This window comes from Onychostoma macrolepis, chromosome 18 (assembly GCF_012432095.1).
Source record: "Onychostoma macrolepis isolate SWU-2019 chromosome 18, ASM1243209v1, whole genome shotgun sequence".
Taxonomy (NCBI): Eukaryota; Metazoa; Chordata; class Actinopteri; order Cypriniformes; family Cyprinidae; genus Onychostoma; species Onychostoma macrolepis.
Window position 1 is genome coordinate 30299995 of NC_081172.1, and position 27145 is coordinate 30327139.

Consider the following 27145-nt stretch of genomic DNA (forward strand, 5'->3'; position numbering starts at 1 on the left):
GTCACATGCTTTTGTCATTATTATTATTATTTAATATTTCTATTTTGCTTTATTTCAGTTTTAATAATTGTAGTACTTGAACTTTTTTTCAGTTAGTTGCAAAGGCAATAAAATGTCAAATTTTCATTTGAAAATAAGCTTCTCCGTCTAATATTCAAGTTTTATTTAATTGTAGCTTCATTTAAATAAAAAAAAAAAAAAAAAACAGTTTAAGTTAATAACAACACTGATATTAACAGAAACTGATGAATAAAAAATAAATAAAAATCAGCCTTGAACGCTATTACTATTCTAAGTGATCAGACCCAGTTGGATGCATGGTTTCCACCTGGCAGATGATAAAATGACTAAAAACATTCCAGCAATAGAGCAATCAGTCATATTTTGAGGTCGGGCTTATTTGACACCCTAATAACCACCTAGAATGCCATATATGTGCATAGCAGCTGCAGCACACTAGAAATGACTCAGAACATCATAGCAACTGCATGGGAGCATCTTGGCAAGAATCTCATTCTCATTTTTATCAGTAAGCAGCTTATTTACCTCCGCAGTCTCCTGCAGAAATGCACAGAACATCCTGTACATTCTCCAAGCAACTCACCATCCAAAATCTACTTCTCCCTTTCACCAGTCCAATTACAGTAAAATCATATCGATGTGCATTTCTAAACCTCTTTCTCACTAAACAGCAGCTTCTACATCCATAAAATGATGAACTGCAAGCCTATTGTGAAGTGGAGTTGTGTTTTTATGATGGCAGACGCCCTCACTGCTCCTCCTGCTGGTTACCATGACGACCACACAGGCAGTCACAATGCTGTAGCTGCTGCTGTGCAGCACGTTTACCATCACAGCTCACAAACACCCCTGTGCTTACAGAGGGTTTTGAGAGAGATTTTGAGTGTTGTTGTTTTTGTCCATACATTTGAAGCCAAAAGTCACCAAATCTGGTAACTAGCATGCTTCTATTCCAGGTTTGGAAGGACATTAAGATATTAAATTTTCATTTTTGGGTGGACTATCCTTTTAAGTAACATTACATGTTGAACTAAATATCACAGTTAATCACAGTCATGTCAAAACTCAGACCAACAGAACAACTGTAGTTCATTAAAAAGTGGCAATTCTTCATTGTAAGGACAAATTCTCACTATAAACTGCTTATCAGCATGCATATTACTAGCATATTGACTGATTATTAGTACTTATAAAGCACATATTAATGCCTTATTCTGCATGACCATATTTTAGATTGATTAATCCTACTCCATACCTAAACATAACAACTAGTTAACTATTAGGTCTAATAAGCAGCAAATTAGGTTAAGTGTTTACTGAGGCAGTCCTAGTTAATAGCAATAATTGGACCTTAAAATAAATTGACAAAAAAAAAAAAAATTATTAGAACCATATATTTTAGACAAATTTTGTCTGTTTAGACACATGTTTCAAACCACACAGAAACAACTGCTGCACGTCTCTCAATTACAATCAAATTTTGATTAAATGTAAAAAAAATGTTTTATATATATATATATATATATATATATATATATAAACTATAAGTTATATAATCGGATTGCTAAAAAAAAATTCTGGAAATAATATAAATTTTTTTGGGTAAAGCGTCCCTTTAAGACATTTTATTTGAAAAGACTGTTTTCTCTCCTGCCCTCCGGCAGGCGTTTCAGGTGCCTCCGGACCAGGACCAGCAGATTAAAGAACAGTTTCTTCCCCAGAGCTGTCTCTTTACTGAACTCTAACCCCCGTTGATCCACTTCCTCATATATTGTTAACTCTTCTCTCCTACCTCACATCGGCCTTATTTGCACTACTGAATGTAAATTTTTATTACAGTAACAACTGTTTACTTTTGTATCTTGCACTACCATACCTAAATTGGATTATGCTCATTTGCACTGCCGACTGTTGTTTACATTATCAATGTTTACATTAACATTTTGCACCGTATGTCTAATTGTAATATGCAATCACTTCCACTGCACTTTTACACCTTGTTTATAGTAATAGCCATCTGTATATTTATTCACTATACATATTCACCTGTAAATTCTGTTTATATTAATAACCATCTTTCTATATATATTTATACATATATTCAGTACATTTCCTTGTCCTGCACTTATTCAACCATTGTATATCCTGCACTTGCTGCTATTGCACTTCTGGTTAGACCTAAACTGCATTTTGTTGCCCTGTACCTGTACTTGTGTAATGACAATAAAGTTGAATCTAATCTAATCTAATCTTTATTTCTACCTATATGCAGGAGCAATATATAGACAATGGCGCCTCCTCCTGGTCACAGACGGCAGGACACCATGATTTGTTCCAATCTAGAGAGTATTATAAAAACTGTCTAGTCCAAAAACTAGCTTTATTTCACAACTTCTTCCAAATAAAAAGAAAAGCGACACACAAAAGCCAAGAGCGAGTTAGAAGCTGCTTCAGACAGGAAGTGATTTATGTGCTTCTGCAGCAGGTTGAAGGCTATTTTGGGAGCGACTGTGACAGATGGAAAGATGGCTGGCCTTCACATGCAGCAATCAGTGGCTTCTTGTGCAGAATATTTTCTTAACATCAGAATGATGGAGTAATTTGGCAACTTCTGATGGACTTCACTAATCATCCAGTTTCTCCATCAACTCAAACATTTTCCAAATAACGGCTGAAATGACAAATCATAAATGGCAGAATATGGCACGAATCCCACAGCCAAACACACACAAGAACAAAGCCGCTTTCAACCGAATGAAAATATCTCCGATGTTTTCCACATCTGTGTGTCACTATGAATAGGAAAAGTATTTGCACTGTGACGATACTGCGATAACGTGTCCATGTAATTTCATCAAATGTGTTACCAAATGCCTGCCATATGATTATAATAAGACACTTAGACACTTCTGCTCAAAGATTTAAGCTAGATTTTTGTTTATTTGTTTGTTTAATTTGAAAGAAATTGATACTTTTATTCAAGAAACTAGAATTAAACAGTGAAGGGGTCAGTAAAGATGTTTAAAGGTTTATTCCTATTTGTTCTTTTAAAAAATGGTATAACTCTAAGATTCCTGATTTATATATATATATATATATATATATATAGCAGCAAATCAGCATATTAGAATGATTTCTGAAGGATCATGTGACACTGGAGTAATGATGCTGAAAATTCAGCTTTACCTTCATTTTAAAATATTATATTACAATATATTAAAACAGAAAACAGTCATTATAAATTGCAATAATATTTCACAATGTTGTTGTTTTTAATGCATTTTTGATCAAATAAATGCAGCCATGGTGAACATAAGACTATTTGAAAACATTAAAATATCTTCACCCTAAACTTTTGAATTGTAGTCTAAACCAGAATGAAGTGCTTCTTGACATGCCATTTCTATTTCAACCAAAGGAAAAGCTCCTGAAAAATGAACTATTATAATTTACAGTGACTGCAGTTACACACCTCTGCACCTGCAGAAAGATGTCCAAAATCAAGTCTGCTCATCATAGTGTCGAAACTGAATTCTGGTTAAATCTGCACCTGCTGTTATTTTTGTTTCATACTAAATGTAAATAACATTTGGTAAAGGAAGTGGCATAGCATTTCTGATTAAAAACATGGTTGTCTGTTTACTGCAAATAACTGTCTTCACAAAACTCTAAAAATAGAAATGAAATTTAAAAATAGACAGACAGACAGACAGACAGACAGACAGACAGATAGACAGATAGACAGATAGATAGATAGATAGATAGATAGATAGATATAGATAGTGTATGTTAGGGAACCAGGTTAAGGTGTGGGGTCTTAAAATGCTACTAGGTCGGTTAAGAAGTGTTTGTTTTGGATTAGTGCACATCACCACTCATCTCATCAGTGTAAGTGTAGGAACAAATGCCTGATCTCAGGCTATATATATCCTGCCCCTCCCTACCTACATGCAACTTAATTCCCAGAATTGTCCAGATTTGGTGAGATGGACATTTTGATTCAATAAAAGAGCACAGAGAGTTTAATGCATGTTTAAGAAAGCCAGTTCTGAACTTAAAGGCAGCATTCAGGCTGATATTAGATCCATGCACACTAGTAAGTGCACACCTGGCGTGTGTGCCAGACCGGTTGAGTCCACTCACTGCTTTGACGTCACCGGCCCTGCCATACTAATCGACACAGACACTAATCCAGCTCTTCTATAAAGCCTTTCTCCTCTGCTAGGGAGGGAGAGAGAGCGAGAGCGAGAGAGAGAGAGAGAGAGAGAGAGAGAGAGAGAGTTTAGGATAAAGACAGTAAGGCAAGTGAAAAAAGTCATTGAGGGAAATGCCCGCTTGACGTTCTGTGACATTTCAGTGCTTGACTGGAGTATCTACTTGCAGTGTTTTTCCTATTGCGTCCACCAGAGCTACAGGCCTTCACTGGTCACTGTACTCTCAGGCATCGCACTGGAAGGACAGTGTTCCCCGATGGGGCCGGTGGAGGGGCAGTGCTGTGGGAGCTGCCCCTCTCTGCCCCCTATAATCATACCCGGCATGGGCAGCGTGGAGCTCTGCACCACACAAGAGGATGGATGCCTTCCCACAGATGGGTAGGACCCCATACAAATTCTTTGTGCCTGTTTTTGTGCAAGACTGAACAGCTGGCTTGAGTTGAAAATATGTAACAGCGTACTAACACTTATGTATAACGCTAATGCCTTTTTGGCCTAAGATGAGGCAGGTACGTTGGATTTATAGCTTAACTGCATGAATGCAAACTGATGATGCTTTTACTTTTCACTGTAAAATTTTAGCAATTTTAAAGGAAAAACTATTTAAAATGCTACATATATAATCTGTGATAAATTAATATACAACAACATATATAGGTTTAAAAAAAAAAAGGTGTTGTTTTTAAGTAAACAATATGAAAAATATGCATCAAAATTCCATCCCATAACATCATCAGCTTTTCTGATATATTTCTGGCAGTTTCCAGATCGCCTTTCAAAAAATTAATTTAAAGTAATATCCACCTCTATTATCACCCCTTTCTCTCTCTCTCTCTCTCACTCTATATATATATATATAGTGATTCTTGGCTGCATAATTGTTTATAATGTTGCTAAATGTGAAGTGTGTTATCGCACAGCTCTACATATAAAGCTGGATATAAATAATAATTAAATATATCCACATACAGTACACTCTTGTAAAGTGGTATATACCATATAACAAATGTGCCTAATTTTTATTTAGTTGCAAAATATAATTATATTATCGCACAGCTATTTATATAGGTTGATATTTAAGTATGTCTAACTTTATCTGCATACATGTAAAAATATGAAATATCTCAAATGCTTGATTGCTTGTATTGCTGTGTATAGTCTGCTAAATGCGACTATAAGGCCTGAAGATATTAAGATATTATAAACATTAACATTATTTTCTTTAAATCTGCATTTAAACAATATGTATAGTGAAACGTTACTATGACTTGATTGATTTTCTATTTTGCCATTCTTGGTAGGTGAGTTTGGAAAACATTTCAGGTTTTGTTCATCTAATTTTACATTTATTAATATTATTTTTATTTATTATTATATTAATCTTGATTTATTAATTAAATTTTTTCTTATTATATTTTGTTTGTTTGTTTGTTTCTTTCTTTCTTTTTTAATTTTGCCCAAAACATCTTATAGTGCATTCAAAGTTCTTACATTGCATTTATCACACATAATATTGGTTACAGTTATATATAGTCATGCTAAATGTGCCTCCAAATGGCATCTAAATGATGAGTGTGCATGTAGGTAATGGCCGTAAGGTGTGTTAAAGGCCAGCTGCTGAATAAGAGACTGTGTGTCCTCAATCTGTGTGCTAACCTGTCAACAGCACGCATAGCTGCTGCCTCGTGCTGCAGCCAAATCTGCTCCGTTAGCTTGTTAATGACTTACCACAGACAGCAGGAGGGCAGGCAGGATTACTCCCCTAACTGCTAGACAGCTGTCATCAGAGAGACCTGAGCAGAGATGTGACGTCCATCGGGTGTGTGTGAAATTTCGCAAATGGGAAAATAGTGACAAAGTTCCTTTTTTTTTTTTTTGGTGAACTGACTGAAAAAGAACAGAATAATGAATAAAAAAAACCCTGCAATTTAAATCTAAAATCAAAATTTCACATTTATATATGCATTTATTTGGTAAACAGACATGTAATTTACAGGATAATGGTCAGTCAGCTGGTCATTACAACAAAGCAAACCCCTTTAAGCTACATTATTGCTATTTAATATGGTCTCCTTTTGAAAAGATGAAAAAGTTATGATAAGAACATCAGATGTTAATAAGTCGGGTGTGAAATTGTTTTATCGTTTTGATGGGTGAAGTGCAAACCAAAAGCAGGTTGTGGCTTTTCAGAGAGAGCTGACCTTAATTTCACTATACTTCCCTGTTTTAGATGGCTTAAGCTGACACACACACATACACACACACACACACACACACATTGCACAAACTCTGTGGAAGTCAAAAAGAGGATTTTGTTTATCAGACAGGTCTTCAGGCCTCCTTAATCCCTGTTCAGAGAATATAAACAGATTTGGAACAGGAAAGACAAAGATGTGTATATATTTCTTTTAAAAATATATATTTACAAAAATGTACAAAAAATGAAGTATATATATATATATATATATATTAGTGCTGTCAATCGATTAAAAAATTAACTAATTAATTGCACATTTTTCTGAAATTAATCGTGATTAATCCCACCTAACATTAAATTTTTAAATATATTTTTATACTGCAAAAATTCCACATTCAATCTTCAAATTAATGTACAAACAACATAAAGACAATATATTTTTTTTAATATTTGTTTAATGGCATCTTTTTTTTATGACCAATATCACTTATACCAATACTGAATTCTCTATAAAATTGCTCCCAACAAAAAAAACATCTGCAAATTAAGAAAACAACTTCATCAATTTGACAACACATGCCCTGCAAATGCTCACAGCACAACCAAATAAAGAATTTTATTTGCAGCGCGTTTCTTTGTTTGGTTGTGCTGTGAGCATTTGCAGCACGTGTGTTGTCAAATTGATGACGTTGTTTTCTTAATTTGTAGATGTTTTTTCTATTTGCTTGTGTTTTCAGAAGTTGCAGCGCGTTGAGCTCTCTCGGCCACCGTATCACAGCTGCTGGTTATGAGGTTATTTTGGCTGTTATTTCTTTAAGAGCTGATGCTGCTTAATGTGAAGCGGATCTGACACACATCATATTTTCTCTCAAGTCTTTTTACCATATCTGATACACTTTAGGTCATAAAGTCTCTATTAATGAGCTGACGAGTTGAATCGGGTGTGTTAGATGAGGGAGACAGCGCTGGGCTGCTCCAGGACAGTTTTGAAAACCATTTCAGAGACATGTTCTTAAATGTGACTCATAAAATATTACATGCATGCACAGTTTTAAGGCAGCTTTAATCGCCTTTTTGGTAACTTCATGACTTAACTGACCACAGTGAGCACAGTACAGTTTCCGCGCTCCTTTGACTCGCGCCTGAAGCTGAAGTGAAGCTGGAGCGCATGTATGAAACGTCTCCTGTTTGATGTGGTCATAAAGACGTTCTGCAACTGAATAAATGCACTTCTTGTCAAGAGAAAAAGTGACAGAAACAGCAGTTGTGAGAGGGATGGCCAACCCTAGCCCCGCCCCTGCCTTAATTGTGTTAAATATTTTTAACGCCTTAAACTGAAAAAAATAATCGCTTGCATTAACGCGCTAATTTTGACACCACTAGTATTAACCCTTCATCAGTGGCATGTGCTACCTAGCAACACCTGCGCTCATTAAAAACATGTATTACCGTAATACACCTAATATTACAAAGATACGGAAAAATATTTCAAACAAATACGCACATAGACACACACACACACACACAGCACTGTACAGCATGTACAGCACTGCGCATTATAACCAATCACACACGAGCTTATGAATGCAATGACCAATCAGAGGTGTTCAGATGAGTCATCGCTAAAATGCCGGCGTTTTCTTCACTTGCTCGGTGGCTGAATACCTCTTTCTGGCAAATTCTCTAGTCAGAAACAACAAAGTGCAAATGTGTGTACGAATATGTAAGTAAGATATTCATTTCATAGTGTAAACAGCTTCAGTGATTTTAATGGGAGTTTTTGAGAGTGCTTGAACTCTAGACTGTCAGTGAAAATGTTCTTTGATAATGTAAATATTCTTTGATCTCTTTCTGTACAATGAAGTGTTATGATTAGTAGCCTAACTTACAATGTTTTTATTCACATTAACTTTCAGTGTTAAATTCACATTAAATATAAAGTCAGTCATATTAAAATATGTTATGGCATGACACCCATATCTGTTAATTAAGTAAACAGACAGGTTTTTATGCAATAGATTACATTATTAGGTTACTTTGACCATCGCCCACTAGATCAACTAACATAATCTATAAAGGTGAGAATCAAGATATTTCATGATATAGTTAATGCGTTTGGGAATGTTTCAAATAAAAGGAAAAAATAAATAAAACATGAGTGCTGTTGTGGCTGCTGTGTGTCACATGAGGACGAATGACGACATGTGTCATATGACGACGACGTTATATGTTTGATATACATATATCAAACATATAACAAAATACAGCAAATACATTTACAAATCATCAAAAATGATCCATATACAACTATATCAACAAAATATACATAGAAATATATACCAATAAAAATCTCATGATTCCAACAAAAATTCTTAACATCAGTTTTTATATACAATAAGTAAATATCATACCCAAGTACTCTTTAGGGTCCCCCATATATATCCTTAAATTTTTACATGCCGCGCATTTAAGACAAGGATAAAAAACAACATCCTTAAATGCGCGGCATGTAAAATGTACGCAAAATATGCTTTGAGTTTCAGAGTTGTATAACTGATCGCACATATAAGATTAAACAACTGGTTACATGTGCTTCCACATTTATCTGTTATCTTGTCCATGTATAAAACAATATGTGGGTAAGACTAATAGAAAAATTAGGACTCGGATCATTGAGCATATGAGCGCTATTAGGAGGAAAGATTTAAAATCTCCCATGGTTCGTCATTTTGTTGAGATGTCTCATTCAGGTTTAGACCTAAATTTTGTAGTTATTGAAAAGTTGACACAGACTCGTAGATTAGGGAATTTAGAACGTAGACTTTTGCAGAAGGAATGTAGGTGGATTTTTGATCTTAAAAGTCTACACCCTCTTGGCATGAATGAAGATTTGTCTTTGAATTGTTTTTATAATAATTTAAGGATATATATGGGGGATCCTAAAGAGTACTTGGGTACGATGTTTACTTATTGTATATAAAAACTGATGATAAGAATTTTTGTTGGAATCATGAGATTTTTATTGGTATATATTTCTATGTATATTTTGTTGATATAGTTGTATATGGATCATTTTGATGATTTGTAAATGTATATGCTGTATTTTCTTATATGTTTGTACATATGTTTTGTATGTTTGTATATATACTGTGTATATATACATTATATATATATATATATATATATATATATATATATATATATATATATATATATGTATATGTGTGTGTATTTGTTTGAAAGATTTTTCCTTATCTTTGTGATATTAGGTGTATTACGGTAATACGGTAATATGGTAATGTTTTTAATGAGTACAGGTGTTGCTTGGTAGCACATGGCACTGAGGAAGGGTTAATAACTGAAATCGTTCTGCATTTTTGCACATATTTTTGTGACCTCTGAGCAATAAATAAAAACAAGCCTTTTGGGCTGAATCTGGAGGAGTGCAGATCTCTTTCATCTTTGTATCATTGTATTTTTTGGACGAGTGTTACAACCTTTTCTATTTGTGGATTGCTTTTAGCATTCTGCCTTGGAATTGACATTTTCATTTTTCAAAGAATAAAACGACCAATTATTTTATAGCTAATTTATTAAGCTAATTTCATTAATTTAACATTTTGACACATTTTGCATAACTTGACAACATATATTATAGATGACATTACCTTGTTTTACACCCCTGCAGAAAAATTGCTAAAACCAGCCAGAAAACCAGCTAAAACCAACACAACACCAGCAAGGCCAGGCTGGGAGACCAGCTTGAGCAGCTAAAACCAACTAAGATGTCTGACCATGATTGACAGTGTGGTAAAGAAGTACACTAAAGTTTAATAAAACTTTCTTAGGGGTATTTGTGGTGGAAATGTCACCTGTGACTGTTGTAATTTTTACAAATCATTTTCACGCAATAAATATTTAAACAGTTTAAGTTAATTTCAGTCTGTTAGATAATCACACTGTTGAACATGTAGTAATTCATACTTTATAATGTATTTTTAAATGTCTGGTTAGTTGTACAACCCAAATTTCGGAAATGTTGGGACGTTTTCTTGAATAAAATGAAGACTAAAAGAATTTCAAATCACATGAGCCAATATTTTATTCACAATAGAACATAGATAACATAACAAATGTTTAAACTGAGAAATTTTATGCACAAAATGAGCTCATTTCAAATTTGATGCCTGCTACAGGTCTCTGATAGTTGGGACGGGGGCGTGTTTACCATGGTTTAGCATCTCCTCTTCTTTTCAAAACAGTTTGAAGACGTCTGGGCATCGAGGTTATGAGTTTCTGGAGTTTTGGTGTTGGAATTTGGTCTCATTCTTGCCTGATATAGGTTTCCAGCTGCTGAAGAGTTCGTGGACTTCTTTGACGTATTTTTCGTTAAATGATGTGCCAAATGTTCTCTATAAGTGAAAGATCTGGACTGCAGGCAGGCCAATTCAGCACCCGGACTCTTCTACTATGAAGCCATGCTGTTGTAATAGCTGCAGTATGTGGTTTTGCATTGTCCTGCTGAAATACACAAGGCCTTCCCTGAAATAGACGTCGTCTGGAGGGGAGCATATGTTGCTCTAAAACCTTTAAATTACCTTTGAGCCTTCATAGTGCTTTCCAAAACATGCAAGCTGCCCATATTGTATGCACTTATGCACCCCCATACCATCAGAGATGCTGACTTTTGAACTGAATGCTAATAACACGCTGGAAGGTCTCCCTCCTCTTTAGCCCGGAGGACACGGCGTCCATGATTTCCAACAAGAATGTCAAATTTGGACTCGTCTGACCATAGAACACTTTTCCACTTTGAAACAGTCCATTTTAAATTATTCTTGGCCCACAGGACATGACGGCGCTTCTGGACCATGTTCACGTATGGCTTCCTTTTTGCATGATAGAGCTTTAGTTGGCATCTGCAGATGGCACGGCGGATTGTGTTTACCGAAAGTGGTGTCTGGAAGTATTCCTGGGCCCATTTAGTAATGTCAATGACAGAATCATGCCGATGAGTGATGCAGTGTCGTCTGAGGGCCCGAAGACCACAGGCATCCAACCATGGTCTTTGGCCTTGTCCCTTACACACAGAGATTCATCCAGTTGCTCTGAGTCTTTTGATGATGTTATGCACTGAAGATGATGAGATTTGAAAAGCCTTTGCAATTTGATGTTGAAGAACGTTGTTTTTAAAGTATTCCACAATCTTTTTACGCACTCTTTCACAGATTGGAGAGCCTCTGCCCATCTTTAGTTCTAAGAGACTCTGCCTCTCTAAGACATCCCTTTTATAGCTAATCATGTTACAGACCTGATGTCAATTAACTTAATTAGTTGCTAGATGTTCTCCCAGCTGAATCTTTTCACAATTTCTTGCTTTTTCAGCCCTTTGTTGCCCCTGAGCCAACTTTTTTGAGACCTGTAGCAGGCATCAAATTTGAAATGAGCTCATTTAGTGGATAAAAGTGTAAAATTTCTCAGTTTAAACATTTGTTATGTTCTCTATGTTCCATTGTAAATACAGTTTTGGCTGAAGTGATTTTGAAAGTCTTTTAGTTTTCATTTTATTCAATTTTAAAAAACGCCCCAACATTTCTGAAATTTGGGTTGTAAAACATTAAAATATGTTAAAAGAAAAGAAAAACAAGTAGAAGAAGAAACTTGCATACCTTGTAAGAAAAGTTCACAGCTGTGCTGCAAAATAAACAACAGATAATTCAGTTCAGAAAGCCTGACCACATTGAAAAATAATCTAATTTTGTACTTCTCACTTCTCATGTTCAGAATAGCATATTTGTTTTGAATGAAAAACTCTTGATAAAAGTGTCTTCCAATTTTTCTTATTCAGCACATCAGAGTGAATGGAAAAACACCATTTGGGTGTGTCATACTGTCACGTGTCTGCCTGTCTGAGTTCCCGTCTGTCCTTATTTGGTTTAGTTCCGTTCCTTGTTAATTAATTATCTGTCATTGTCCCCACCTGAGTTTAATTACTTTGTTTGCTCTTTTGTTCTCTTTCCTTTAAAAGTCCTCAGTTCTCCCTTTGTCTTTGTCCGTGATTAATGTAATATATGTTAATAAATGGGAAAAAGTGCGTTGAAGCCGTTTTGTCCTCCCATCTTTCATTTATATTCCTTTTGCGATTACCACAACCACAACCCGTAACAGAATCACGGACCGCTACTGAAGATGGAAGTCGTCGCCCGCACCAGCCTGCCGCCGCTGATTCCGGGACGCCGCCGTCTGCGGCTGGTCCTGGCCCTCTGGGCAAAGTTCAGGCCGGTTCGGCTGCCAAGCCCACCACCGATCGCGGTAATGGACCGACAGCCATGGGCGGCTCTCCCAAACCCACCGTTCGCGGGAAAATTCCGGCCGCCATTCGCTGCTTACCCAAGCCCGCCGACACGGAATACGGCATGCCCGCCGAGAAGTATGGCAAGCCCGCCAAGAAGTATGGCCAGCCCGCCGAGAAGTATGGCAAGTCCGCCAAGAAGTGCGGCTATCCTGCCGACAGAGAGTATGGCACGCCCGCCAACTGAAGCTCGCGTACCCTTAGGAATTCTAGTGGAATATGAAGGGATGACATACCCACCAATGCCAGCTCCTCGCAAGCGCCCGCGCTGCCAGAGCGCCGCCAAGAATCCGCTCTGCCCGAGCGCCCCCTAGTGTCCGCGCTGCCAGAGCGCCCTCAAGAGTCTCCGCTGGTTCCGTCCAGCTCCACGCTTCCAGAGCGCCCCCAAGTGTCCACGCTGCCAGAGCACCCTCAAGAGTCTCCGCTGGTTCCGCCCAGCTCCGCGCTGCCAGAGCGCCGCCAAGAATCCGCTCTGCCCGAGCGCCCCCTAGTGTCCGCGCTGCCAGAGCACCCTCAAGAGTCTCCGCTGGTTCCGTCCAGCTTCGTGCTGCCAGAGTTTTGGGGGGGGGGGCTATTCCCCGGTGAATTCTGCTCCGTCTTGGGCGCCCAAACTCCTGGATCCGCCATGGTCGTCCAAGCCTCCTGCTCCATACTGGGCGCCCAAGCTCCCTGCTCCTCCTAGGCCTCCCAAGTCCCTGGATCCTCCATGGCCTTCCAAGCCTCCTGACCCGCCATGGCCCTCGGAGTCCCCTGACCCGCCATGGTCACTAAGAGTCTCCTGTTCCGCCCTGGATGCCTCCTTAGTATACCAGTCCTGCACCGGCATCCAGGGCGCCCACCCCCCCTCCCCGGTTGTACTGTTACGGCGCAGGACGCGCCTACCGGGAGGGGGAGGTACTGTCACGTGTCTGCCTGTCTGAGTTCCCGTCTGTCCTTATTTGGTTTAGTTCCGTTCCTTGTTAATTAATTATCTGTCATTGTCCCCACCTGAGTTTAATTACGTTGTTTGCTCTTTTGTTCTCTTTCCTTTAAAAGTCCTCAGTTCTCCCTTTGTCTTTGTCCGTGATTAATGTAATATATGTTAATAAATAGGAAAAAGTGCGTTGAAGCCGTTTTGTCCTCCCGTCTTTCATTTATATTCCTTTTGCGATTGCCACAACCACAACCCGTAACACATACATTGCTAAATGTGATTAAACACAACTCAACTCCATCTCTAATGTGATGAATGAACCAGAATTAATAACAGCTGTGATCTCTATTTTGCACCATTATTTGTTTGAAATGCTCAGATATATTTTTCACATAATTGTATTAAAAATTAGTTTTTTCTTTTCAAGATTGTAACTGGATGCCACTCATATGCAACCTGACATCATGTGACATAGCATACAAAGTTTTGAGTTGCATAATTCATACTTTTTGCATACAACCAAAAAAAGCAAACAGTGCAATGCATAATGAACAATTGTCTTGATGTAGATTTCATATTTGCAGCGATGACCCATAATGCCATGCTCTTATCCAATCTGTTGCTAATGAAAAATGACTATGTGAGGGCATAATCCATTTTGATATAATCGGTCCCTGGCTGTCCCTTATAAGCATTGTAATCCGGCAGTTCAGCAGAGGCTTGAGAGGAGCGATTAGTCACAGGTCACCTGGGAGCGACTGCGATTAGCAAATCCCACACACACCAACAGACCAGACCGCCTTGTTTCTTAGCATTATGACTGTAGTAAACACACTGCATGTTCAATACTTGCTTTGTGTCTGTGTTGTTTGTTGGATAAAAAGAGTGGCTTACATACCTGCATAATATTATTGATTTAGCTTTCCATCAGAAACATTAAGATGTTAGGGTTATGATAATGTATATAAGCAAAATCACACAAGCAATGTTATTGTTCCGTGGGTGATATTCAAAATAATATTCATACAACAGTTCAAGTAACAAGAAGTTCTTATTAGAGCTGTTTTTTTGTTTGTTTGTTTTTAATTTTACCTTGAAATATCAGTTTCAAATCAATCTGTTCTTTCCCACGACCCCACTACACGTCTGTTTTGGAGTATGGGTGGATTGCTTTACTGCACTTGTACAGCTATTGATTTATTTATGACAGTGAATTCCAGTTGTAGGGGACTCAAAAGTCGCAAAAATACACAACTATTTTTACTCTGCCAAAGATGATTTCGGAAACAAGTCAGAGTAAACGAGCAAAGCACAGCAGTGTTGATTCGCTCCTGAATGAATACGCATTATTTAATAAATCTGTTGAGTAAATGATGCCTAACTTCGGAATTGCATACTACTCTTACTGTTTATACCAGATAAATATTGAGATATAGAAGAAATTATAAAAATTGCATGCTAGTATGCTATTATGAATTTAGCCACTTAATTTTGTCCCTGACCAAATCAGTGTTTTCAAAGAATCGGTTGATTCAATTATTCAGTCATAGTCACTTGCCGCCACCTACTGGCATAACAACAAACTACAGCAATAGTACTGTGTGTCTAAATTTGCATTCTTTTGTACTGATCTGTGTTACCTCATCATAATGATCAGAGTGATACAGACAGTTAAAATTGTAGTGGGTAGTGAGTATATGAGAGCAACGAATAGTAGTTGTGACTGTTCCACTGCTATTCCAACTTGTAATTCTATTTTTTCCATATGCCATGATCTCACTATATAACAGAGGGATGGAGTACCCAGAGGCCCAGGCCATGGATGAGTATCCTGTTCAGAGAAAAGGGGAGAGACTGCCCTTTCAGGTAAAAAAAAAAAAAAACTCATCGGTCATCCTTTTTGATCCTTGCTGTGAGGTTTGTAATGATATAGGGTGAATTCAGGTAAACAGTATCAGTTTTTGCCTTTGAGATGACTGGAAAATATGTCCCAGTTAACTTGAGTTTACCACTACGTTAATTTACCTATTCATTTTAGCCATTTTTTATTTAATGTCACACACATTCAACATTTTAGGTCATAAAGCCTGCTTGGGTGACAAGTTTGTATATTGAAGTCACCTTTAAATCATATAGGTCTATTTGCCTTAGGTGACAGTCAAGGTAGTATTTTCTTTTTGTGTTTGCTTTATTTATTGATTGACTGGTTTACTGATTATGACCCATAAATTACATAGTCTCAGTAAAATCTACACTTATATTTAACATCTAACTCCTGCATATGATTACATTTATCACATAACTCTAAATAATCATGCTGTATCTTAAAATGTGTGCCTCAAGTTCATTGGATGCTCCCACATGTGAACTGTCCAGTAGCAAATAGATTAAGAAAAGTAGCTGGTCAATGCTTTTTAGAAAAACAATGTAAAATAAAACATTTACAGCATTGAATTTTATTCTTATATTTAACCAGTATTTTAAACATGAATTAAATAAACAGTTAAAACTTTTGTATGTGTCATTTTGAAAAGCAGTTCATTTTATTATTTTACTGTTAACTACATTTTTAAAATAAAAACTTTTAAATATGCATTTTTTCAGTTTGACAACTGAATTGATTATTGACTGAATTGATTGAAATTGATTATTCATTCCTTAAATGGAACTTAAAGGAAAGGAAAGGAAGCGACGTGTGGCCAAGTATGGTGTCCCATACTTGGAATTTGTGCTCTGAACACACACACACAGAGCAGTGGGCAGCCAATGCTGAGGCGCCTGGGGAGCCAGTGGGGGTTTGGTGCCTTTCTCAAGGGTCTCACCTCAGTTGCGGTATTGAGGGTGGAGAAAGCGCTGGACATTCACTCCCCCCACCTCCAATCCCTGCCAGAGCTGAGACTCAAACCTGCAACCTTCAGGGTTACAAGTCCGACTCGCTAACCATTAGGCCAAGACTGCCCCCGTCCTAAAGCCATTTATAAAGTATGTTGATGTACCTCAAAAACTGCAAACACTGTGCAGATTTTTAATATTGCTGTGTCAACATTGGCTCAACCAATGACATGAGTTTGGTGCGGGAATATCTGTTTGTGCAAACTGTTTGGAAACTGTTCTGCAATTCCACAAGTTGCACACAGCAGCTTCAAACCACTCATTTGCATACTTAAGAGTAACTAGGTATTGCATCAACAGTGTGGTCATGCTGGAGCAATGCTTATCTAGATTTTGCTTTATTTGATGATAACCACATGCTAGAATTTCACAATGGTGTTGAGTTTCATCAGTTACCTGACGGACCTGAAGCAACCACAAACAGGAACCACTGTAGTGCAAACACCATTCAATACTGAAGATTTCTCCTCCTCATATTATCTGCTCTCTTTCTCCTTTATTTTGAAGATCTTCCCAGATCCAGTGGAAGTAGTTTTGAGTACTGAAGGCTGTCTGACCTGCGCGCCACAGGGGAAGGAGCGCCTGCCATCCATTGTGGTGGAGCCGACTGACGTCAGTGAGGTGGAGAGCGGTGAGCTGCGCTGGCCCCCTGAAGACATGGACTTCGATGAAGATGAAGATCTATTCTTGGAGCAGTGCATTCCACCTGCTAACATCGCAGACTGGGGGGAGGATGAGGAAGAGAGCTCGGTTATTGAAAACCACCAGCAGAACACTTCTCTGTTAGGTACTTTCACGGCCATTCAGAATAACAACTAGGCCCAAACAAACTGTGTTGCCTTCTTTTGGGAGTAACTGGGAAATCGGTGGTTATCAGTTGAACTGAACATGGTAAAACATGTTAAACAGATCTGAGAGTACTACACTTTTCAATAATGCTGTATATTTGTGGGCCATCCTGGAAATTCGCATCACCCCAATTTCCTCGACAAAAACTCAATAGGGTTTTTTCTACTGGCTGTTAGGATAGTTTGCAAGATTGCGACTGTAAACACAATGAGGCTGTGAAAGCGACTGGCAAGTAGATGAATTTAACTGTTAGGTATGACGACATTTAATGTGCCCGACAACCTCTGTAGTCCCATTAAGCCATTTGTTAGCATCCACCTTTTTCAAGACAAGTGTAATCTTAAATATACAGTGCTGCTTGAATATTTGTGAACCCCTTGCAGAATCTGTGAAAATGTGAGTAATTTTAACAAAATAAGAGAGATCATACAAAATGCATGTTATTTTTTATTTAGTACTGTCCTGAGTAAGATATTTTACATAAAAGATGTTTACATTTTGTCCACAAGACAAAAAATAAAAAAATAAAAAAATTAATTGCTGACATTATTAAAATAACCCCATTCAAAAGGTTCTTAATACTATGTGTGGTTACCTGGATGATCCACCACTGTTTTTTGTTTTGTGATGGGTGTTCATGGGTCCCTTGTTTGTTCTGAACAGTTAAACTGAGCACTGTTCTTCAGAAAGATCCTCCATGTCCTGCAGAATCTTCAGTTTTCCAGCATCTTTTGCATATTTGAACCCTTTCCAGCAGTGACTGTATGATTTTGAGATCCATCTTTTCACACTGAGGACAACTATTAAAAAATGTTAAAATATTCATTGATGCTCCAGAAGGAAACACGTTGCATTAAGAGCCGGGGGGTGAAAACTTTTGAACAGGATGAAGATGTCCAAATTTTTCTTATTTTGTAGAAATATATATATATATATTCATTTAGTACTGCCCTTAGGAAGCAACAGAAGATACTTGCATATTTCCCGGAAGATAAATTCAGTACAATTTACCTTGATCTTCAAATTCAAAAAGTTTTCACCCCCCGGCTCTTAATGCATCGTGTTTCCTTCTGGAGCATCAGTGAATGTTTCAACCTTTTTTAATAGTTGTGTTTGAGTCCCTCAATTGTCCTCAGTGTGAAAAGATGGATCTCAAAATCATATAGTCACTGCTGGAAAGGGTTCAAATATGCAAAAGATGCTGGAGAACTGAAGAATCTGCTGGACATGGAGGATCTTTCTGAAGAACAGTGCTCAGTTTAACGGTTCAGAACAAACAAGGGACTCTTGAACACCCATCACAAAACAAAAAACAGTGGTGGATCATCCAGGTAACCACACACAGTATTAAGAACCAAGGGTTCCCAAACTTTTGATTAATAATTTTGATTAATAATTTGACTATATTAATAATTTCAGCTATTTTTTTTTAGTCTTGTGGACTAAATGTAAACATCTTTTATGCAAAATATCTTACTTTGGACAGTACTAAATAAAAAATAACATGCACTTTGTATGATCTCTCTTATTTTGTTAAAATTACTCACATTTTCAAGGGGTTCACAAACTTTAAAGCAGCACTGTATATATATATATATATATATATATATATACATACAGAGGCGAACCAAGATGAAGTGGGGGCCCCAGGCAAAATTAATAGATGAGGCCCTTCTAAAAGATTATTTTGTTAATATATCTTTGTTACCTAGATATATATTTATACAACATACAAAAAGTAGTCAAAACACATAATATAACATAAATAGTTTATTTTTTAAAACAAAGTGCTTATTCTTAACAAAATTTTAATCAGGAACTTACGGTGAGAGGAACTTAAGTAATGCTCCTGCATGCAGAAGTATATGATTAGCATTTTAATTTAATCTTTTTAATTTAATTTAAAGTTTATTATTAACTATTAGTTCATTGTTAGTTGACAACTAATTATGTTAACTCAACTAATTTACTGTAGAAGAGCTAAATATATAATGTCAACTAAGTAAATATAATGATATTTATTTATATTGATTCATGAGCTCCCTACTGGCAGCAAGACACAGTACCGAAACTTGCCAAGTGTTGATGTGCGCATCTTTCCCGGTACCACCTATTCTATTGCAGCCTATATTAATACCTGCTAAATGCTATATAATACATGCTGCTGCTAAGTGCAACCCTAGCTAACCTGTTTCCCAGTAACCCTATTAGTAATTGGACTAGTAATTCATCTAGCAAATAATTAAACGAAAATAAGATGGAATTAACAACAAAAACACGTGTGCATTACTGATAAATTTTATGTCATGGAATAAGATGTGAAAATATTTTGAGCTTGTGATAACCACAAAACTTATGCCAGACATTTGACCAAAAACCCATTCAAAAAATCCATTGACGTCAGGATGATGGAACTGGAAGTGTTAAATTGCTAACTTCGTTTCCAGGTTTTGGCTTACAAAAATATGCAATTCCTGCAGAAGTCTACTGGTAGATGAAATAATACTCAAATTAGCCAAACTATCATATGAACAAACACACATAGGGCAGGAGATGTGTGGAACAATGAGCATTCAGATTGTTTGAAAATCTCTGTGAAGTTCCAAGTGGGCTTAAAAATATGTTTCTAACTCAGAGTTTCTACAGAAATATGTTTACTTCTCAATCCAGCTCCTAAACCTAATTTTAAACAGCAGGCAACAGCATTTGAATTTTTCAAGAACAGCACAATCACAGAGGGCAACACAATATATATGCATTGCTCATTTTCAGTTCATTTACATTAGAGGAGTCTGGTTTTGTTTCATTTTCTCTCTCTGTCTATCCATCTCTATGTAGATCTTCAAACAGATGACTTTAGGGACGACACCCCGACTCTACCTCCAGAGAGTGCTTCAACTCTGAACTGACACCCAATGAACCCTTCCTGAAAATGAGTTTATAGGTCATTACCATGAACCCTGCACTTATTAATAAACCCTTCACGAAATGACTAGAAGATGCTTACTGAAGACCTATGGGACTGTGCGGTTCCGATTGTGGTCTGACTGTGGTCGCACAAGAAAGATGACACTCAGCTGACACTTTCCGTAGACTAGAAAAAAAAAAGAGCAACAGAAACTTGTGAAGAAATGTACTGAAATGAAATTATATATTGTAATATAGTAGCTCATAAAGTCATTACAGTTTTTCATAGGTTTTTTGAATGCAAAAATTAGTTTATGTATTTTGGGATTTAAACCAGTCAGCATTTTCACATTCCCCCTTATCATGCAAAAAAAAAAAATACAGAGAAATCATCGAAAAAGGGGAAGAAGCATAACGGAAACGTGACGCCACATATCATCTGTTGCAGAGTGTTATGTTACAGAGCAGTTGAAATGTGTTGTAATGGAACATTTCTTTCAGAAAAGTTTAATTTTGTGCTGTATTTGTCCCTTTTTTCTTTTACCCATGTCAGTTTTTTGTTGTATTTCTGTCATGTTCATCTGCATTTTAACCATTAAGTGCACCTCTGAGTAGAAAAAAACAGCGCATTCTGTGTTTATACCAAACAGAAACAACTTTTTTCCAAAGCAGCTTTGTCACTCAGTTGTTGTGAAGCATTTGTCTTTGCAATATGTACATACAATGTTTTTCCTCAAATAATTATTACTAAATACAATTTAAAGCAATAAAATGCATCAGTACCACTACTGATTTATTTATTTTTTAGTTCAGATTCTTGTCTAACAGTTCTGTCCAATCGCATCACAATAATATGAACCTAAAAAAGAAGAACAACGTCTGCTGATTCAAATAGCCAGACATCATCCTTCTTTTCTCTGTTCCAGTTCCAAATGAGTCTTCCATGACACTTTTTAAGTTTAAAAAGTTTTAAAGACCAATGACTGCATCAAACATCGTGTGAAAGCGCTTACATAACATCGCTAAGGAAAAGGCTTGGCACACAGCACTTTGCAATCATTTCCTGGCTATAAAGGTCGCAAAAATAGATGAGCTGAATCACATTTGGTGCAACAGATCGGCACAACTTCACAACCAGAAATTCTGAGAGGTATTTTTTTGTTGTTCATTTTCATTGATTTTTACCACGAAGAAGAGTGTCATTTATGTAAATGTTGAAATGAATAATAAAAAAAAAAAATAGTTTCTTTCTTCTGGGAAAAAAATAAAAAATAAATAAATTATATGGACACTTCTTTCATGTTCCACAGAAGAAAGAATGACTTTACAATGAAGAAATGATAACAGAATTTTCATTTTTGATAAACTTTACTTTTAAGAACTTGTCAAATTTACTTTTAAGGAGAAAAACTAAGAAACGCCTTGAAATTTCTTAATAATGGCCTCTTAAGTTGAAAAACATTAATTTTAAGATCTGTTTTAAATGTGTCCTCACAATTGCATCATAAAGTTGCAATCTTTGACTCTTTAAAATGAGATTTAGCAGATACCATGATTCGACTCTCAAATAACCACTAGACACTGCTTTGAGGGTTTTAGCTTTGAGTAACATTGCACGTTTTCTGTTATTTGTCTCTCTCTCATTTCACAGCAGAAATGGAGGAAGGTGGCTATACTTTTTCTTATGATTATAATGGCACCGACTGGTGTGAGGGGTATGAAAACTGCACTCCTTTTGTGCTCCCCACTGAATCACCACTGTCCAGGATTGGTTCCCGGCACTGGATCGCTCTGGTCTCCTACCTCATTGTGTTCCTGCTGGGCGTCCCGGGGAACGCTCTGGTGGTGTGGGTGACCGCGTTTCGAATGCCGAACTCTGTGAACGCACAGTGGTTTCTGAATCTGGCCATCGCGGATCTGCTGTGCTGCTTGTCGTTGCCTCTCCTCATGGTGCCGCTCGCCCAGGACCAGCACTGGCCTTATGGTGCTTTAGGTTGCAAATTACTCAGCGGTTTGCTCTACATGATGATGTACTGCAGCGTTCTGCTCCTGGTCGTGATCAGCTTGGACCGTTTACTACTGGTGACCAAACCGGTGTGGTGCCAGAACCACAGGAACACGAGGCAGGCCCGCTTCGTCTGTTTGGTCATCTGGATTCTTGCTCTCCTGGCCACTTCTCCTCAGTTTGCGCACATGGAGATACGTGAAATGAGCGAGACTAAAACATTGTGCGAAAGCAAATACAGTGAATTAGGTCATGCATGGTCCGTAACTCTTACCCGCTGTTTTCTGTCTTTTCTGCTGCCTTTCCTGATCATCTGCATCAGCCATTGGAAGGTTTACATCACGACGAGCTCTGGCCGAAGGCAAAGAGGCAGCGACAAGTCAGCCCGGACGCTACGTGTCATCCTGGCATTAGTACTCAGCTTCTTCCTGTGCTGGATTCCTTTGCACATTGTGGATATTTTGATGTTAATGATGCAAAGAAAATCCCATAATGTTCAAGCCAACTTGCGTCTAGCCCATGTGCTGACGCTCTGCTTAGCTTACTTTAACAGCTGCCTGAACCCGCTGCTCTACGTATGTCTTGGCCGTGGTTTTAAGGAAAATCTGATTAGCTCACTGCGAAGTGTGCTTCACTTTGCATCTGAGGCACCGCCCCATCGAATCAGCTTGACCGCAAACAGTAAGTCAACCACAGACGGGTTCAGAGAGAAGCCCTTATGAAATCTTTGCGTGGAGATGTGGATCGAAAACCTAGTCTTCAAATACCACCCTTGGGAAGCATTTGTAGGTTTAAAGAAAAAGTTTTTCATTAAGTTCATGGCTCACCAGTGGACATGCTGCACAACAAAGATGTACAAACTTGGTCACCAATATTGTTCTATTATATTAACAATAATCTTTTTAAACATCCGTAACATTCTCACACAATTTTTTCAAAAAAACAATTCATAACCAGTTGCTGTCAAAGCTAATCAAAAACAGCCGTGCACACTTCACTATAGGTATGTTTACATGCACTAATTTTCACCAATTGTAATTAATCCAGTTTGAAATCAGATTCAGGAAGTTAAACGTTGCAGTATGATTCACATATTCATTAACATGCGCAGTGCACCTATTGCAAACAAAACTTTTAAGTGCATGAACCAGAGAAAGCCACTGCAAGAATTATTCAGTCTCCTTCACTGATCAGGACATAAAAAAACATGTCAATATGCGCATTAACGTGCTGTCACATTAGCGAAACTGCAGCAAATTTTGCGAACAAAAAAAAGATTCATTGTCTCTTTTCAATAGTGTAGAGAAGTAAGAAGCACCGCTCATACAAATGTCACTTTCAGACAAAGCAGGTTTCTTGCTCAACGCGATTAATTCACTTGACCGACCTGAAACTGAGCAAAACATGGGGAAGGTTTTTTGCCCTCACACGGGGCCGGTTGCATAAAAGGTTAAGACTAGTCTTAAAAGTTAGTCATCTAGTTTTGTTCTTTAAGACTGGTCAAAATTTTTAAATTTACATTAAAACGTAGATTAGTCTAAGCTGAATCCAAAATATAAGACTGATTACCCCTTGGTTAACTGCTAGCTGGTCAAACTAGTTCTTAAGACACTGTCTTAACATAGAGGCTAGGGGTGTGCAGCGGAGCCATTATTTGTATCTGTATTTGGATAGATCCGGAAGTGGGCGTGGCTTAAACCGGAAATCCGTCATATTACATGAAAATACCATTTTAAATGCAAATCTGTATTCGTAGTTTTCATTTAACAAATATGCCTTGTATAACTAAACAAAGCATTATTTTTTTTATTAAAATTATAACTTTGTAAATATCTTCTATTTAAAACTTTATCAAAAAAGAAAAATAACTTTATTCTTCTTATTTTCCAGTGATCTTAATCTATAATCTTAAATAAGAGCACTAGTAGAAAAAAAGAAGCTGAAAAAAAAAAAATAAATAAATAAAATAAAAAATATTAGAAATGGACAGTTCAGTAGCCTACTCATAGCAGAATGACAATAAAGCTCGCTTGAACTTTAAGTAACTTAGATCATGTGTTGCGGGAGTCTGTGATCATTTACGAGTTTTTTATCAACAGAGCGCAACAAATCATTTGAACCCTCCAAAAGCCTTGATCAAACGTCGCTTTTCTTAGTCTTGTATAATTAAATGTAATGTCATTCACTAAAAGGGCTAATGTAATGCGTTTTTACAGTTGGATTTCGAAAAGGTCTGAAGTTAGGACCGTTTTTAGGATATTTTTGTTGAGTTGATATAACTCCAAACAAAGATCTGATTTCTGAGAGACGTGCACAGACCCCAATGCAGATATTGATTAGCGCTCATTTCATTCATATAGCTATTTATTTTACACATCCAGGCTCATAGCCAGCTATGACGTCCAGTCTGGACCAGTCCAGACCTCCATAAATGTTTCATCTTCAAAAATAAAATTTGAAAACATATGAAAAATTATTTAAAATAATGTCGCTGAATAAATTCATGTGGCTGACTCGCAGGAGTGAAGGAGCTTGGCGCAAGTGCAGCCTTCACTCCGCTCCGCCATGTTGCCAGATCTGGGTATTATAAGCGACGCTGGACTTGTTTTAACACTTGTAACAGCGTTAATAAAGTAATTAGGCATTAATAAAGTGGGAAGATGAAGGTTGAGTTTAGAGATTCTGTATCCTATGTGCAAAATACAAGATTTAAACTTATTATGGTGCATTGTTCAGGAGATTGGTTGTGTTTTTTGTAGCAATATCTGGCAACACTGCTTCGTCGGCACTGACAGCAGCAATCAAAAAAGGAGCGCGCGGATAGTTTATTGCTGAGGAGACCACAGTCGTTAGACAAATGCAATGATCACCATGATATTATCTGTACGAAACTGTGTCAAACGCTATCAAAGCACCATTATTATTGCACAAATCTTAACAACCGCAGACCTCACTAATGCAGTGCTGTTCCAGCAAACATGTGATTGTGTCTGCCGAATATTTTTTCTGTTATTCGGATAAATCCGTTATTCGTTTTGAAGCCATTATCCGTATCTTTCCGAATAAGGTATTCGGCTTCGGGCACATCCCCAATAGAGGCTATTTATGCAACTGGCCCACGATCTACTGAACGACTATTTCGCAGACAAAAAAGTCACGGCAGCTAAATGTAACCACTTGCAAAAATAGTCACATTCAAGTGTTTACATTCTTTGATTTATTATTTCAGGTTTACAAAACCGATGTCAATCCGATCGAAATTTCATTCAGATCGAGTTCAATCGGATCGACTGAGATATGTCTACATGAAGGCCTTTCAGTCCGATCGAGCGATCAATCTGATTATACACGGATTATTTCACGCATCCGCGACAGTTTTAATTCCTAATAGTTAGTGTCATCATGTAATTCAATTGATTCAAATATTAATAACCATTTACAGCCAAATTAAAAAAATCATTTTAAATATTTACGTTTGTACATACAGCTTTATGATACTGTTAGGCCATATATGGCATTTCTGTGTAGTGATTTACTGTAATTTTAAACTTTAAAAATGTCATTGCATTCTGAAGTATTCAAAACTATTTTGCAATATATAGCCTTTTACATCACTGACACAACTGAAATGTTGTAGGCTAATATTTGTTTTGTTTCCAGTCAGATTTGCTTCATTGTTAAAAGAATGTTAAATGCAACACAGATACAAATGCAACTATTGATTACCACAGAAAATAATTTTGGTTGTTTGTAAAAGCAGACAAAAACGCAGTTACACTCTTATGGAAGCCATAGGGTGAATGTAGGCTACCACGCTGAAATAAATTTTAACAGCATATCAAAGGTGCACACATAACAATTAAGGTAAACTTTCGATGTGTTTTATACATTAGCATGAGAAAAGCTGAACTCGCCAGGCGTGTTTTGTCCTTTGAGGTTGTAAAATGCCTGCTGCTCATGACCTTGACTAACCAGCAGAGGTCAGTAAACAGTGAGTGTTAAAACTAAATTTGGCAGGCTAGTGCTGAGATTCCTAGCCCTGAGCTGTGGCTTTTGGTGTATGTGGGTGAGTTTAGAGGCCATATATGTATATTCACCTGCAGCTGCTTAAAAAAACTTCCACCCAAACTTTCTGTTTCAGACATAAGTCAACACAGAGAGAGAGAGAAAAAAGGCAAATTCATATATTGTTACAAAGTAATCCATTATTATGGACACTCATAATGAATACCACAAAGCATGGCAAAACAAGTGATTTTGAAAGGGATTCTGAAAGCCATTGTTAAATTATTTTAAAGCCAAAATGTTGTCTGAACATGGGTTTACAAGCTTTCTAACTGCACTACAAGGCAGCTAAATATAACATCACTCTATGGCAACTGAAAACAATACAGAAAGCTGAGCAATGAACAGAATTCATATGCTTTAACCTCTCCTGCTTAATCATTGTGGATTGTAAATTTGTGTTACTGTAGCATTTGCATCTCACTGCATATCATTATATGTAGATATAATCTGCTTTTTGACCATATTTTAAACATTTATGTATAATGCACCTTATTCTGTATGAATATTGAAAATGTAAAATAAATATATAAAGGTTTAAAATCTGAAGATGATGAACTTTTTTTTTTCTGATGTTCACTTTATTTTCTGCTTTAAGGACCTGTCTTGGATAATTGTATTTTCCATTCAAAAACAGGGGGAACAAATATGCCACCTTTACATCATTTCTGTCAAGTCCTATATGTATTTTAAAAAGAAATAAATAAATAAACAATAAAAACAGCTTTTG

At 37.0% G+C, this 27145-nt stretch overlaps 2 protein-coding genes across 3 annotated transcripts; both read left to right on the forward strand.

Annotated features, from left to right (window-relative positions):
* The first annotated feature begins 4430 nt into the window (after positions 1-4430).
* lbhl (LBH regulator of WNT signaling pathway, like) lies at positions 4431-20412 on the forward strand. Its single transcript, XM_058750484.1, has 4 exons — positions 4431-4613; positions 15488-15563; positions 17097-17376; positions 20277-20412. The coding sequence occupies exons 1-4, from the start codon at positions 4492-4494 to the stop codon at positions 20345-20347; spliced, it is 549 nt and encodes a 182-aa protein (XP_058606467.1). The 5' UTR covers positions 4431-4491; the 3' UTR covers positions 20348-20412.
* On the forward strand, positions 20380-27110 carry c5ar1 (complement C5a receptor 1). Of its 2 annotated transcripts, none has more exons than XM_058750482.1 (2): positions 20380-21495; positions 21997-27110. In XM_058750482.1, the coding sequence occupies exon 2, from the start codon at positions 22002-22004 to the stop codon at positions 23070-23072; it is 1071 nt and encodes a 356-aa protein (XP_058606465.1). In that variant the 5' UTR covers positions 20380-21495; positions 21997-22001; the 3' UTR covers positions 23073-27110. The 2 variants fall into 2 exon arrangements, with proteins under 2 accessions (XP_058606465.1, XP_058606466.1); XM_058750483.1 differs by having other exon boundaries at positions 21442-21495; positions 22000-27110.
* Positions 27111-27145: the final 35 nt, after the last annotated feature.

Bases quoted from the DNA above. Each gene is read 5' to 3' on its own strand.
- lbhl (XM_058750484.1), top strand. From the start codon at position 4,492: ATGGGGCCGGTGGAGGGGCAGTGCTGTGGGAGCTGCCCCTCTCTGCCC. The intron at 4,614-15,487 runs GTAGGACCCCAT...ACTATATAACAG, and splicing joins GGATGCCTTCCCACAGATGG to AGGGATGGAGTACCCAGAGG. The intron at 15,564-17,096 runs GTAAAAAAAAAA...TTTATTTTGAAG, and splicing joins GGGAGAGACTGCCCTTTCAG to ATCTTCCCAGATCCAGTGGA.
- c5ar1 (XM_058750482.1), top strand. From the start codon at position 22,002: ATGGAGGAAGGTGGCTATACTTTTTCTTATGATTATAATGGCACCGAC.